The sequence below is a fragment of the Cydia pomonella genome, chromosome 1 (genome assembly GCF_033807575.1).
Source record: "Cydia pomonella isolate Wapato2018A chromosome 1, ilCydPomo1, whole genome shotgun sequence".
Classification (NCBI taxonomy): domain Eukaryota; kingdom Metazoa; phylum Arthropoda; class Insecta; order Lepidoptera; family Tortricidae; genus Cydia; species Cydia pomonella.
The window spans coordinates 30271027-30288053 of record NC_084703.1 but is presented as its reverse complement, the minus strand read 5'-3'; the positions used below and the strand labels follow the sequence as shown (position 1 = coordinate 30288053).

Below are 17027 nucleotides of genomic sequence, written 5' to 3'. Positions count from 1 at the left end.
AAAAATAATCGATGAAATCTTTGTACAAGTCTGTAAATATCGATTTAAAAATCTTAAGTTCAAGGGACCCTTTATTATAGGTGTAACAAACCGTTTGCATATTTGTTTACATACAACCAATATTTATTTTATTGTGAATCATTCGCTTATGAAATATTAATTTGATTGGAATTGCTTACCTTACAATAGTAAACAAACATATTCTATGGACATCACTAGTTTGAACTTAGAAATGTCACGTAATGAAAGACGAGAAAAGAGCTATACGGATGCATTGCGATAGAAAGAGACTTTCTTATAAGACGTCAACGAGTTTCGAGCGCTGCTTAATTTAACGCAAAAAATTTATCAAAATCTAAAAGAATCGGCATATCTGTGAAATGAAAAGACAATTGTTGTAGATTTTTTTTTGTAATTTGACACTACAGTAATGCATTTTTCATAGCAAAAACTTCCGGCAAAAGCCCGGTCCGTATACTGAAGTCAGCAACGTAGGTGGGTCTCGAAAATCGAGCAAAACTACTGTATGCATGGCAGAGGGGGTAGCGCGACTATGCTGTCTTTAGGATGAGTGGTCTGTGCTCGACACTGATTATGCCAAATTGTCCCAAGTTAACGATTAGATTATGACAAGTTACTATAACAATGCAAGCAAAACCTATTTAAATAAAAAAAATGAAAATAACAACTTTGGTTTCCATGTCAATGAGAGCCGAATTTAAGCCAACAGTGCACCGCGCGGTTTGGCCACAGCCTCAGTAAAGTGGTGGGGGAAAATTGGACACAGCGAAATTCATTGAAATTATGCTTCGTTATAAATCTCCGTACCTACTTCTTATATCTATGGTGTAGCACAAAGGTGTGTCGTGTTGCAGGCGGAGCAGGAGGCGCGCGTCGTGACTCTCTCGAGTTCGGCGGCGGCGGGCCGGCTGCCGCGCTACAGGAGTACGCCCGCAAGTGGGGCCCGTCTCCGCTGTCGCCGCCGCTGGGCGCGGCCCTTGGGCCAGTCGGCCTTCGCCCCGTCTCTGCTGCGCCCGGAGCTGAAACCGCTAAGTACAGGTAAAATCTATATTGTCCAAAGCCCCCTGATTTACTTGGTTTTTGCCAAGTTCATTACTTTTTGTAATTCGTGCTACAATGATTAAATCCAAGTTAATTTAAGCAATATTAAATATACATACCGTAACCAATTTCAGTATGATTTGAAAAGTCAATGCCTTATTATTTTACTAGAACTGAAACCCTAAACTGAGTTTACTCGTATCTGAGGCCATTGTTTTTCTGAGCTCCTTTCGCTCAGATTTAAAGCAGTAGATAGTTGTTGTAACATGTTAACATTACTTCCAAGTTCCGACTCCCCTAAAACATAAAACATTATGTTCTATTTTTACAAGTCACACACAGGCTTCCTTCTGAGCACCCGAGAGAGTAATTTTAATTACAAAACTTTCGTGGGATTATGTAATATATTTGACTTATATCAGACCAAAACTCTTAAAGCGACAGGCGATGTAGATTTTTATTAATCCGACATCATCCCAATTATTTAAATGCAATTTATTACTTTTTCGGCCTCATTTTTGTTCTTTTTGTCGAAAGTATGAGTCTAGTTTAAAAAACAAGTTCTAGTGCGAAGTTATGGAGATAGCGGTTTTTAAATTTTCTATATAAGAACGAACAGCGGTTTTATTAAGCTGTGTGATTCCTTTTTTTGACAAGTTGAAATGTTCATCTTTGAAATCAATAAAACATATTATAGATCTCTTGCCAGGCATCGGACAGCTTTTTTCCATAGTTCGCTGCGAATAGCATCTTGTGAATTTATTACCTAAAGTATAATAAATAACTAGGACGTTTTTTATAGCTCCAACCCATGAAAGATAAAAGGAAAATGCAAATCTGTATTAAGGAATTTATTATAATATAAAAAACATCTAAATCAAACATAATAAAATAATCTATTTCATTTGGCATAACATCATCCCTATTATCCTCGTAATCTAAAATGAGGTATGTTGTTATGAAAATCGTATGCAGTTACGTTTTAAATTAGCACGGTAGTATTGAAAAAATGTCGGCATATTTATTCCAAATTTTACTGAAGTTATGTTTACTTACACGTGAAAAGTGATCCTACTGTCCTTGAAATGTTCAGGTAAACTTTTGCACCACTTCACCACACACGAAGTCATTTTTAATTATAAAAAAACGTCGTTTTTATAAACGGATTTAGCCATCTATCACTGACTGTCATGTCGGTCGAACTGAAGATGCCAATCGAGTAGTTTTTAACCCCCGCCCACCTTAGGGTAGTTTACGTTGAACTATAATTGAGCGTTCAGTCAGAATGCTTCCATGTTTTATTTCCGTTCACTGGTTCCCTTTTTCTCAGGAACGCGTGAAGGTATCAAGCTGTAATTTATATCAAATACTCAGGTCTACTGTCCCTTAGAGGTGTGAAAAAATTAACTTCTAAGCCAACGCAATCAAAAGATACAGCCGTTTATGCCGCAAATTTTCGTAAATGTGGGACATTCACAAGGGAATCAAAACCTACTTGAAATTTGATACGAATCAACGTCTTATAGCACAGATAAAGGAAAAATTGCGAAAACCGTAATTTTTTTGTTACATCATATAATAATATATACTCACAAGTTTATACGGAACCATTGGTGCGCGAGTCCGGCTCACACTTGGCCGGTGTTTTGTTAAACAAATGCCAACATTATTCTTATAAATATTACATAAAATCAACGTAATTAGTTCTCAACTAGCATTGTACATTAGTTTACGCATAAATATAACCAAAAAGTGTAAAATCAATACAAAATAAAATATTAAAATGTTTTAAAAAACTGTCATCGAAGTTGTTTAGTGCTTTGAACATTTATTGTATGAAAAGAGATTCAAGGTACCACATTGTCAGTATTCGTAACTTTAGAGGAATAACAATTCCACATGCATTTTTTCTTTTGATCATCATCTTCCTCGCGTTATTCCGGCATTTTGCCACGGCTCATGGGAGCCTGGGGTCCGCTTGGCAACTAATCCAAAGAATTGGCGAATGCACAAGTTTTCTCTTTTTATTAAAGCTATAATTGCTTATGTCTGCTATAAATAATATGTCCTAAAATTTTCATATTAAGTAGATACTCGTAGAAGAAACGATTCTCTTCATAAGTTACTTACTATTAATTTTAGTTAAGGGTACCACATTGTCCGATTATGAGATCAAGACTTACAATTGTGTGCAATATAATAGCAGTCAGTGGGGAGGGGGGAAGACCAAAATTTCGTGTGGGCAAGGTACATTTAGCAAGGCCCTCTGGTGGCGCAATAAATAACGAATATTTTTTTAAAGTTGCTACCCATATTTTTGTATTTGAGGCGCGAGGCCTTTCGGACCGCGACGCCGTAGGCGGGTGGCCCACGTCGCCCACGCCTAGCGCTCCGCCTTTGATAGCAGTACATAAGAAAATGGAAATTAGGAAAAAACTATTACTTTGGATCAATTATATTAGATCTTTTTCCAAAATTCTTCAGTACTTGAAATTGTTTCAAAATTAACTGTAACCTTTTCTTAAACAATATTGGAAGTAAAAAAAATATCGTAAAAATTAGCTTTTCTTACTAACTCGCCGTAAATTTTATAAAAACGTAAAACCCTAGGAAAAAAATAAAATTGTAAAAAAAATAAGTCGATCTTTGTCGCACAGTGTAAAAGTGGTCCATCATTCGCACTTTGTTGTTGTTGTTGTTTAGTGGCCAAACAAGTGCCGCCCGTGATAAACCAAGTAGTCGGTCAAAAATAAACAATTCCGATAGTGATGGGTAGGACATCAATTTAAAATGAGTTTGTATGAGTACCTCATTCTCTAAAATGAGGTGTTACAATGTCTTACTTCAAATGAGGAGAGGTACTAGCACTTTTGCAGCATCGACTATTCCATCAACTCCAACGGCAGCAAACCATATTTAATGTAAATACATATTTAGGCATTGCTAAACTTCTACTTGGAGTGCAATTCTGGAGGTTTAAAACAGAACTTTAACAACAGAAGACATACATTTAAGAATCAAACTAAGGAGTTAAAGTACATACATCCTATTGCAACTTAATTTGATGCTTTTATGAAACTTGTTCTAATTTAGCAGTTTATTATTTTTATTGTTAGATTGTTCAATATCAATCCTTGCTACTTGATATCATTTTAAGTTTAACATTCATATATTGAAATAAATACTAACCATAAACTACCAAACAAACAATTAACAAACTAAGGAGAACAAATCCAATATTTTTTGTACCATTATTATATAGAAATTACTAACTTACCACCTCATAATTTATCAGTAATAATAGCATTGTAATATGATAACAAACGAAAGCCTCAATAACGTTCGCGCGGTAATGCCACCGGCGTGTAATATACACTTGATTTTTGTATGCAAAAGACACAAAGAAAGACCCACAGGTATATTTTATCGCGTAAACAATGTTAATATATTGTTATTTTGGTATAATTATAAGAATGGTCACTGATCACTATTTATAAAACACAACTAAAGATTACGAACAACTTTTTCGAGTTTCTCGTACTATAAATATGTCAAAATCATAAATGATCGAAATACTATACGAAGCACGTTAACAAAAAGTATTACAAATTCAAATCGTTAAAATGTACATGTTTATTTCACCTATACAAATTATATTTACTTTTTTATTAATAAACTAATGTAAAATATCATATTTTGTGTACGCCACTATATTATATTTCAATAATTTAAATAATATTTTGGTCTCTTAAACGATAACTGTTTCTAAGCTAGCTTCGTAAATGCCCAGTGAGACTTGGTTGGCATTTCAATCGCTTATCAAGTAACCATTTCACTGTCCAGTCTAATTGATTCAGATTATACATGACACCAGCAATATGAGTCTTGAGGTCAGGTTATACTGGTATGCGCGTTAGTACAATAATAGCTAACAAATATGGAGGCCTACCGCGAACCACGAAGTTTTGCTTTGCTGTCGCACTTACGTATGAAATTACAAGTGCGACAGAGAGAAAAAACTTTCTTCGGTAGGTTCTTTGATGACTTAGATTTTTCGCTTTTGACAAGTAACTTAGCAATGCTAGGATCAAAATGGCGTAATATGTATGTAAGATTGCGGACGCTTACGCTTGTTTTCTTTCGTGTTTCATTTTTAACGTATTTTCGATGAGGTGTTATTGAAGCACGGCGCGTGTCTGTCTCACTCCCTCTTTCGGTAAATCTAATTCATTGTTTCATTTTGAAAGGATTTTTGAGGGGATGTCACAGTGAGGCGAGTGAATGGTACAAACACAACGCATTTCTCGGTGGACCTTTTGTCCTTGCAATAAGGTTTGTAGTTGGGCAGTTGATAGTGTGAGCGACGAATGCGATGACGTCAATGACTCATTTCTTCATTTGAATGTCGGCGAGAACCCGAGCGCCTCGCGACTCTCTTGCGAGTTGTGAGGAACGCGAGTGAGTTTGAAAGGCTGAGAGTTTTTTTTCAAATTTGAAGTGTTTGAATGGTTTGAGTGGTAAGAGCTGTGTGTGATGCGCGCGAGTAAATGAGTAAAATTAATTGAGGAGTGATGTATGACATTTATGCGGTGTGAAGTTCTGCGACAATTTAACTAAATGAGTGGTACAAATGAGGTGCCTCACGAGTGAGCAACTCAACACTAAATTCCGATTGACGGACTACTAAGTACACTTAGTAGATAGTCTTATAGAAAAGTTTATTTTATTTAGGATGACATGGGTTTAGATGTAAAGCTTTGATGGGAAATAAAAGGCACGATACAACATTACAATACTATAATTATCGTTGATATATAATATAGTTTACAGTACATATGGTGCTACTTTACCGCATTAGTGCGAAAATTAGCATATTACGTTACTGTGTCGAACATTTAAAGGGCCATATGTACTGTAAACCGTTGAACGATACATGTGCGAATAGGTAATTCGCAACTTGTGTCGATTTAAAACACTCCCTTCGGTCGTGTTTTAATTTATCGCCACTCATTTCGAATTTCCTATTTTTCGCACTTGTATCGTAATGTACTATTTCAACACTCTTACTCAAAACGACGTTATTATTCCACCGATTTTTGGCTCATAACATAATGGATTGGTCGGATATTTAATGTGCGTGACAGGAAAACTAAAATTGTGCTTTCCTATGGAGAAGTAGCACGAGAGACAGGTTTTGAAAGACCCGGACATTAGTATTGATACTTTCCGAACGAGCTTTTCACGCGCTTCTGTTTTTATTAGTGACAGTATCTACAGTACTGTGTCTATGGAAGTTACAGTGTATTGGATTCTCACGGTACATGACACTTGATGTCCCGTCAACTACAAAAATGTTACTAAGTATTTAATAGATAATTCGCACATGAAACTACTTAAAAATGCAAGTGGCTCCTTCTAAACCTGACTCCTTCATGCCACTCTAACATATACTTTGCCATTTATACGGGCGTCGCGCATGGTGGATTCCAAATTTAATATAAAACAATGAGGAAATAACCTAATGATGTATTACAGCCTCCCAAAAGCCGCCAAATTCATGTTCTTATAATTATTATACTTATAAATTGATTATGAATGTATTTATTTACATTGTTTTTTAATATTTTTCAGAGCGGTAAGCAGTTTAGCACAGGGACTTACTTCAAATGCAATGTTTGGTTCATCATCGTCATTGCTAAGCAAGTTAAGCGGAGTCGGCACTATATCAGGTAAATATTCACCTTATTGGTAGGTATTACGTTTCTCCCGCGATTACCCCTAGGAGTAAAGTTGAACACGCTAAAACTTGGGTATGTAAATACCTAGTTATTATATTTTTCAAGGTGGCAAAGTCGTGTTAATATTGGTACCCGAGCAAGCTCAAGATTTCAAAATTTTACCTCGAGCTTAGCGAATGGTTCAAAAAGTGAAATATTGAGCGTTGCGAGAGTGTCATTCACGAGGATTAATGTTTAAACCGCTTAAAATTGTTCATCGACCGTGCTCGTGTCGCTCCGGTACGAAGCGACACGAAGTTTTGTCTTATTTATCGGACTGCGGCGAAATGAGTTGGATATTGTATGCCGTATATATCAGACTACGCTGTTAAAAGGTTAAACAAACTTTGCTACCTAGTGAAACAGCGTTTTTCACCACACCAATGCGAGGAATATACAAACTGTGAAACATGTCAAATAAAATATGCAATCTACAAATTACAGAACAGTATAGCTCTTATAGTTTCGGAAAAAAGTGGCTGTGACATAATCGGACAGACAGACGGATATGACGAATCTATAAGGGTTCCGTTTTTTGCCATTTGGCTACGGAACCCTTAAAAGTGAAACGTAGAGAGCAGGTCTAAGAAGTAAAGCACAGGTGGCACCAGAGTGCTTAGCCAACGTGCCAATCGTTTACGCTCCGTAGCGACCGAGACGTAACTGCCCCTCTCGCACTAATATGGAAGATTGATAGAAAGAGATGACGACGCTACGCTACGGAGCGTAAAAGATTGGCACGTTCGCTAGGCACCCTCATCAGAATGCGAGACAGATTTATCAGCAAAAACATGATCAAAAACACTATCCGAAAATTGTCTAACGAAACTTGTTTGCTGTGTGATGGACGACGAAACTTACACTAAAGCCGATTTCAAACAAGTCCCAGGACATCAGTTTTATATAATAACTAGCAAAAATCGCACAAACGCCACAAAGATTGTAAACAAGAAAACGCATTACCAAATAAAATACCTTTTTTGGTTCTTTCTCTTACAAATTGCCTGTAGTTTCGAGATAAGAAGCGTCTCGTTTGTTAGTACCGGAACAATTAGGTAATTGCAGCTTCTATCAAAGAGACTGTAACAGTGTCTCACTTATTTTGTCGATTCTTGATTTAGGTATTATTGAGACGCTTAACTGTCGATTTAATGAACACAGAGCATAAACCGGGTGGGGCAATAAATTGAACTGCAGGCTGTACTTCTCAAACTGACCTATATCTCGACTTTTAAAAATTATTTGTTTTGATTGTTAGTAAGTACACTTGAACAGGGATCGGAACCGGTTTTTTGCAAAAACATCGAAATAACTATATATTTCGGTTAATTTTATACTCTAAATGTAGGACTCAGTTGTGTTTTCAGATAACGACTTCGTATTATTAGATTGCCTAATTAGAAATGAAGTAATTAACAAAGAACGAAAAAATACCGTTTTCGTTCCCATACAAAAAATACCGGTTTCCGATCCCTGCACTTGAAAGTATATTCTAAGACACAATGTATTGTGAATTTTGTTATGTTTAAAGCGTGACAAGCAACGTCAATTACAACAATGATAGCGTCCATTGCAAATGATATTTAACTTGTATGAATAATCGGAAGTCTAAAACTCAATAATATTTAAAATTATTGAACAATAGTGTTATCGAGGACTACAATCCATGTTTACATTATTTGTTCATGTCACGCGGTGTAAAATTGGAATGATTCTGCGTTTAAGTAGACTATAGTTTTGCTTTACTCTTTCATCCGGAGTATATTGTTATTCGGCAGTGCCATTAGGAGCCCACATTTTGGTAACTATTCATAAGTCTCCACCTTTTGTATGATTCCCTTAATTATACTTAGTCACGTGTGACAGGACTTATGACTTACTAAGTAGAACCGGTCCCTATAACTATGATTATCCTACGTCTGCAGCTGGACATAATCTTCCTGGTGTGAAAACGATAATGAAATCGTCTTCACACTAGCGCCGAAGGACAAGGAAATTCAATGCATTTTTTCCTAACAGAACTAGTGGGTGGCGGTGTTGGTGTGGGCGTCGGCGGTGTGGGTGGCGTGAGCGGCGTGGGAGTAGGAGGTGTATCAGTGGGCGCTCTGGTTGCAGACAAGCCGCCCGCCGGCCGCTCTCGCCTTCTCGAAGACTTTCGAAACAATCGATTTCCTAATTTGCAATTACGAGATCTCGCTAATCACATTGTGGAGTTTTCACAAGACCAGCACGGTTCTAGGTAATTTGCTTCCCACTGTGACTATTATCACTTAAGTAGTAGAAGTAGTACTAGTAATATTGAAACACTTTATTGTCCAAAAAGAAACATAAAACAGGAAAAAACACACTTCATTTGTACTAAGTCGAACATCCTTTTCAGGGATCTCTTCCGAGTTAACCTTTGAGCAAATAACCTTTAGCTTTCATAAAATATCATAAATGTAAAATATCAAAATAATGAAATTATTCGGCGCCAGCTCTTGTATACGCTGGGTAATTTAATGTATGATTAATATACTATGCGACACAAATTAAATTAATGAAAATATTTTAACTTGCATTTTTTTAAGTAGAAACTAAGTACTATATAAATTATAAATTGAAATAAATGTCATATACGAAAGAAAAAGTGACCGAGGCCTCTAGCGACCGAGACTGGAATTGAACTAGCGTTCGCTGCAATCGCGGCAGATGGCTAAAACCGCTCGGCCACCCGGGTCACAGCGGCGTGGGTCGATTTTTTCCCTCGTGCGATCTTACTTATACTTTTGCAATTTCTTAAGGGCTTATGATGAATATGTACTTTTTATTTCCTTATTACAGATTCATTCAACAAAAATTAGAAAGGGCAACAGTTCAGGAAAAACAGATGGTGTTCAATGAAATCATTGGAGCCGCCTACAGCCTCATGACTGATGTATTTGGAAATTATGTAATACAAAAATTCTTCGAGTTCGGGACAACAGAACAGAAAACGACTTTGGCACAAAAGGTTCGAATATTTCTCATTTCATATTCTTTATTTCACAGAACAACCCCTTTTTTAACGAATACAGTAGGTACAGAAAATATCCGTAAACATACAGCAAAGGAATAGTAAATTGTTAACTAAGGGATCTTAGGCACTCATTTCAGTCGAGGTAGTTTGGCGCCACCAATATTCCGAGGGAAAAGGTTCCTTAACCCGAGTTTAACACTCTACTGTTCAGTCCTCATACGAAAAAAACAAATAAAAAGTAAATATTTGCAAAATCACAAATTTCTCATGGTTGTATCTTAGGTATTTGAAGTAGAGGTGGATTATCAAAGAAAACTTTTAGCCACAGAATTTTTTTGTCATCTTTCGACACATGATTAAATATCTTTGGCCTTTGATCTATTAGGATGAGGATCAAACTCAAATGGCGTTCTAAAAGTTTTAATCGTGTGTCTAAAGATGGCAGTAAATTTACTGTGGCTAAAAAAAATTCTTTGACAAATCACCTCTATTTCAAATTGTGTTTGCTTTCAAGATATGTTAAACAACTTCTTAAAAACATTTAATGTTGTAAAAGCGTTTAAGTGTGGCTGAATAAGATTCTGTCTTACCTTACTAACGAAAGTTTCTGGTAAAAAAATATTTTTGGTGTATTTGTTTTAGGTCCCGCCTTAGGAGCTCGATGTAAATACAATTTAGGAAAAAAAATTGAACAATTTACTTGTATCTTATTTTTAAAACAGATCCAGGTGGTGAAATAGGAGAGGAATACGCCTAGCCCTAGAGCATACACGTATCACTTTCAACCCGCTTCATAGATAAACAATGATTCACTTTCAGAGTATGAGAAATGAATAAATATTTTTCGAGCGCAGCATGTGTCGATATGGCACTTTTGCTAACCTTACACATCTGATACACTAATTGTAGTTTATGTTACTGCTACATAATATAATTTCTAAGAAAAAAAACCGACTTCAATGAGGGAGACCGGGTTAAAGAAAGATGATTGTTGGTTTTGGGTTTCATACAATGAAATTAAAAAGACGTCTAATTATGTTGAAAAGGTTTTTTTTTGCCATTGCGCCCACCTTGACACATTTCAGATTAACCCCTATGGTAGACTGGTAAGATACCCGCAATAGGGTATTCGACTGTATTTAAAATAAATTATTTCACACCATGCATGAAATAAAGCACCAGATAATTATTAGAAGAATTTAGATAGCAGTTATTTTTAAACACAAGTTCTATATAATAAATAGGATAGAAATATAAAAAAAAGTAGGTGAGTTGACCGTGACGTCAGTGTAATGTTTCATATGAATTTGTTGATGAAAATACTAAGATCACTAAATACATGCCCTTAAGATTTGAGGAGTTAGAACTCTAACTTGACAAAAATTTGTCTTGAAAATCACACTGGATATCTTGAAACACAGCGAAGAGGACAAATCGTCAAACGTGAACTATGCGTCGTTGAAGAGTTCCATTCTAATCATCATCAGCAGCTCCACTGCATCAAATGTCACTTGTTGAAATATAAATGCTTGAGTTGTTAAAGAAAATACAAAAATCACTCTATGTACCTATGCCTTTAACATTTGAGGAGTTTCTTGGATTCTTCATAGATTAGTACCATCAGATCTCGAGCTTGAAAAAAATTGTCTTGAAAACCTAATTTTCCTAACAAACATAACGAAGACGACAAATCGCCAAGCGGGAACTATGAGTCGTTGAAGAGTTCCATTCTGATCAGCATCAGCAGTTCTACTTCATCAAATGTCACTTCTGACAAGGACCAATCCGTAAATATACAAATTAAATCAAAAAAATAACTTTTAAAATAGGTTCAGAAATGACGGAGTTATGAAGTAACAAACTATAAATAGTAAAAATAAAAATAAAAACATACAACCGAATTGATAACCTCCTCCTTTTGATATCTTTTAAGTCGGTTAAAAAGGCATTAAAATACACGAGTGTGGGTTTTGAGGAAAAGGATCACACGAGTGTTTTAATGCCTAATTATGTACAGTTACATACACTATTTTATCTACACACATATTATGAACTTTCTATAATATATTCACTAACCCAAATTACAGCCAACGTTGGGGCATCGTTGCTCTCTTGGTGGAACTCGCGGATATGTGGGGGCGTCTCCGAGAATTTATCGCTCATTTTTCACGAAACTTTTGCTATAGTTACTTTAAAAACAACAAAACAAACTCATTTTATACTGAAAACTAATTAAAATATAAACTACGTCAAATGGCGGTAAATGAAAACTTTTTTCAGGCATATCACGCATCCGTTGTTTTTTTTTTTTTTAATTCAGAGCCAATCTAGAGTCGGGGCCTATTTCCGTATCATTTGATACAAACTAACATGCGAGATTTATCAAAATTGTATGCAACTGACATTTCATTTCGAACAAAAAGGCATCTCGACTGATATTATAAAGGTCAAATCAATTTTTTTTTTCAGAGATGTTTTATTCAAATTTGAATGTCATTACCAAATCGATTTTGATGTAGATATGAAGCAATAATAACATTATCACAGACAAGAAAATTGTTATAACAAAACAGTTTATCGTAATGTTGGCCATTATTTACGGATTTGAATATGAATGTAGATAAAACAAAATATGTTGAATAGCACATGATAATTGAGTGTTTGTTATAATTGACAGTATAGAAATATGTATTGTGTATGTCCGTTAATGGAACATTGTGTACGCAGGTGCGCGGGCATGTGTTAGCGCTGGCGCTGCAGATGTACGGGTGCCGGGTGATCCAGAAGGCACTCGAATCCATTCCTGCCGAGCAGCAGCAGGAGGTCGTGCGTGAACTCGACGGACACGTTCTAAAATGCGTCAAGGACCAGAACGGGAACCATGTTGTAAGTCATTTTACCTGAAACAAAATATATTATGTCATTATATTGTCATTTTTTATATGTGTTGCTTACCTGCATAGGCGATTTTATCGCGAATTGTTTTTATTCATGCGCTGTGTGCTGCTCTGCGAACTTCTGTTTTGATTTTAAAACAATAAATTTTACGATGTGACATCGGAATGCGTGTTCGATGGCTACAACGAGCACGTTAGGTCAATGGTGCTTATTGTACTTGTGTTCAGGTACAGAAGTGCATCGAGTGCGTGGAGCCGACGGCGCTGCAGTTTATCATCAACGCGTTCTCAGGGCAGGTGTATGCGCTGTCTACACATCCATACGGCTGTCGAGTCATCCAGCGCATCCTTGAGCACTGCACGCCCGAGCAGACTGCACCTGTGCTGTCGGAGCTGCACGCTCACACCGACCAGCTTATCCAGGTTCGTGCCGTCCTTATACCGCCTCTAACAATTACTCCTTCGACATTTACTTGACTAAAATTCTAAGGAATGTGTATATCGTTTTATTCCTTACGTGTCGGGTGCTGCTTCTACGAGCGTCCCATTACCACGAGCCCGGGCATCATCTTTTCGGTGTACTCTTTACATTTGATTACGAGTCTGTAGGCGATTAACATTTATAAATATAACTAATAGAGCAAGAATCCAGACCTGCCAGACCTTACTTATTTTCTCATTATATATATGGGATAATTTAGTGTTAGTATGTACTTCATACCAATACATCGGAAAGGGACAAACGATGATCAGCGGCATCGTATCTTTAGTACATGTTTATGAATAATGGTTAATGTATAGCAAGTATGCAAATACTTGCTATATTAGCCAGACGGCCATTTGGCCGGTACAAGGCGTTAAAGGTAGGTAATAATAATACTAACTTTTCTTAAACTCTCATAGCTGATTTAAATGTATGTTTTAGAAAATATTGATAATCAACATTGTCATACCATTTCCACCGACGGTAACTTTTACCAGACGCCTTAAAGCTGTCAAAAAATATTGTATCATTACTCATATTCTCACTCTTGATTTTTAGGGTTCCGTAGCCAAATGGCAAAAAACGGAACCCTTATAGATTCGTCATATCCGTCTGTCTGTCCGATTATGTCACAGCCACTTTTTTCCGAAACTATAAGAGCTATACTGTTCAAACTTAGTAAGTGGATGTATTCTATGAACCGCATTAAGATGTTCACACAAAAATAGAAAAAAAAAAACAATAAATTTTGGGGGTTCCCCATAGGTACTTAGAACTGAAACTCAAAAAATCTTTTTTCATCAAACCCATACGTGTGGGGTATCTATGGATAGGTCTTCAAAAATGATATTTAGGTTTCTAATATCATTTTTTTTCTAAACTGAATAGTTTGCGCGAGAGACACTTCTACAGTGAAAAAATGTGTCCCCCCCCCCCTGTAACTTCTAAAATAACAGAATGAAAAATCAAAAAAAAAATATATGATATACATTACCATGCAAACTTCCACCGAAAATTGGTTTGAACGAGATCTAGTGAGTAGTTTTTTTAATACGTCATAAAATTAAAAAAATATATTTTCATCAAACCCATACGTGTGGGATGTCTATGGATAGGTCTTCAAAAATGATATTTAGGTTCCTAATATCATTTTTTTCTAAACTGAATAGTTTGATACATTACCATGCAAACTTCCACCGAAAATTGGTTTGAACGAGATCTAGTGAGTAGTTTTTTTAATACGTCATAAAATTAAAAAAATATATTTTCATCAAACCCATACGTGTGGGATGTCTATGGATAGGTCTTCAAAAATGATATTTAGGTTCCTAATATCATTTTTTTCTAAACTGAATAGTTTGCGCGAGAGTGGGCTTCCAAAGTGGTAAAATGATTGTCCAAAGTGGTAAAATGTTGAACAAGATCTAGTAAGTAGATTTTTTTTAATACGTCTTAAATGGTACGGAACCCTTCATGCGCGAGTCCGACTCGCACTTGACCGCTTTTTATGTATGATACTCGGAAAACTATTACAAAACATTTCGTTTCGTAAGCAGCCAGACTAATTGGACCCCTCCAATTAGCCCCAACTATCCCCAATACCCACGTAAAGTTTTTCTATGAGTACGAGTAAAATCGTGCTTTTGAGATATTTAGCCGAAAATACAAAAGCTAGAAAGTTGAATTGTGAATATGGCACGTGCATTGGCTACGTGTATAATGTATGAAAATGAAAATGTTTATAAGGTTAAATATTATACAAATTGACAACAATTGGATGACTCCTCCTTGTAAGTATACCTGTATCAGGAGAACCCGCTCTTTCTTAATGGTACGAGTACATAATATTCATATTGTTACCTAAGAAAGTTATTGTCTGATTAAGCACTATCTGTCATTGTAAATTTGCCTTTAGTCAATGTCTCATATATGGATGCATCAGAGTTGTTAAAAAAGCGGTTGACAATAAGGTTAGGCTAATCATAAGCCATATATAAATAATAATAATAATAATAAGCCCGCGGGGGCAGCTTGTGGCGAGCTGACGGTGAGTGGCGACACCGCGGACCCCTATTCCAGAGGGCCCTTTTATTTGGCCCTCACCTCTGCGCTTGCCTTCACCGGCCGGCCAGAGTGGAGTCGCAAGAGCGGGACCTATGCTCCAGGTTGGAAGTGTAAAATGTCATGACGCCGGCGGCCTGCTGAACGGATTACCGGGATCTGGCTTCCGCAGACTCACCTCTCGACAACCTCACAGCCGCTCCAAAGTGTTGCCCTATTGTCGCACTGTGCGTGCGGCCGTTGTGGGGCCCACTCAATGAGTTGGCGAGTCACCACCTGTCTTACACAATTCCGAGACTGATTGTCACGGCAGGTGTCCGCTAGTCTCCTCCCATAGCCTATTATCCAGTCCATCCAACTTTCAAATCAATAGCCTTATGACCTTAGATCCCATCGCAGCACAAAAGTGCTGCACTGCAATAGTCTTTGCACCTGGCGGGGACCATCTCCGGATGTATCATATTGTGCGCTCGGAGATGGTATCCGCCACGTGTATCCCTTGCTTTTAGATTAATTTGTCTTAAAGGGCCTCTGCGCTGTTGGCTTCGGCCCCACGCATGCCTCCCAAAGGTCCGGGACCCCATGGTCCCGAGATATGGTAAGACAGACAAATAATAATAATAAATAAATATTATAGGACATTATTACACAAATTGACTAAGTCCCACAGTAAGCTCAATAAGGCTTGTGTTGAGGGTACTTAGACAACGATATATATAATATATAGATATTTATAAATACTTAAATACATAGAAAACACCCATGACTCAGGAACAAATATCCATGCTCATCACACGAATAAATGCCCTTACCAGGATTTGAACCCGGGACCATCGGCTTCGTAGGCAGGGTCACTACCCACTAGGCCAGACCGGTCGTCAATATATGTTATCGTAGACATCCCATGCATGGCTAAGGGAACTGCGGCCTCTATAAGGTCATTTGTATCACAAGTGCAGCAGCAGCTGCATGCACTTAAAAACTTAAAGGAAGCTGTTGATAAATGGGATATGTTGCTCATTTCTATATTATCCAGAAAGCTAGATCAATATACTAGCCGGGCTTTCCATTTAGAGAGAGACCCACAAACTCTTCCAACGATGTCGGAGTTTATTGCATTTTTAACCTTTTGACCGCCAAAGACGTCATATGACGCGCGCGGCTACAGCCCAATATCAACCTTCATGCGTACCGACAAGGTTCACGATTACGCGCCGCGTGCGATAGGCGTGGCGTTCAAAAGGTTAAAAAGGCGTGCTATGGCGCTAGAGGATAGTTTGCCTCAAAAGAGTATCCTAAATGATACTGTATACGGTATTGTATTGTGTTGTTATTTCATTGCTACTAGCAAGTGATATTTATTTTAAGTCTTTATTAAATGATTGTATCAAATTGCCTGAAGGACTTGTCTTGCAAAGCACTTTATTTGGCTATGTTGTTGGTGGCAAGATAAACCAATCTGGTAGTATTTAAAACAGTATAAATGTAAGTGATAAATATGTTGAAGTGTGACAAGTTGCATGTCAGATCTAATACAAAGCTATGTCCCTTTTCTTCTGACTAAATATTGCATATATGTTGTTAAATTGTTGTTTATGATCTCTACCTAATCTAAATTAGCTCAACTTGCCCGGCTCAATTATGTTGGAGACAAGTCTGAACATAGCTTTAAAAAACATTGTATGTTTAACATTAGTATTTGTTGCTTGCAACATTTTAGAATAAGTTGAGTCTATGGTGCGCTGTCA

General features: G+C 36.9%; 1 protein-coding gene across 5 annotated transcripts in view; it reads left to right on the top strand.

The window, feature by feature from the left end:
• Positions 1 to 17027, top strand: part of LOC133528258 (maternal protein pumilio) — a 476367-nt gene that overhangs the window by 433026 nt on the left and 26314 nt on the right. For all 5 annotated transcript variants that reach the window (XM_061865583.1, XM_061865566.1, XM_061865575.1 and 2 more), the window contains 6 exons: positions 876 to 1059; positions 6694 to 6791; positions 8859 to 9078; positions 9663 to 9831; positions 12565 to 12723; positions 12963 to 13157. In XM_061865583.1, coding sequence (XP_061721567.1) covers positions 876 to 1059; positions 6694 to 6791; positions 8859 to 9078; positions 9663 to 9831; positions 12565 to 12723; positions 12963 to 13157 — 1025 coding nt within the window. The remainder of the gene's footprint in view (positions 1 to 875; positions 1060 to 6693; positions 6792 to 8858; positions 9079 to 9662; positions 9832 to 12564; positions 12724 to 12962; positions 13158 to 17027) is intronic.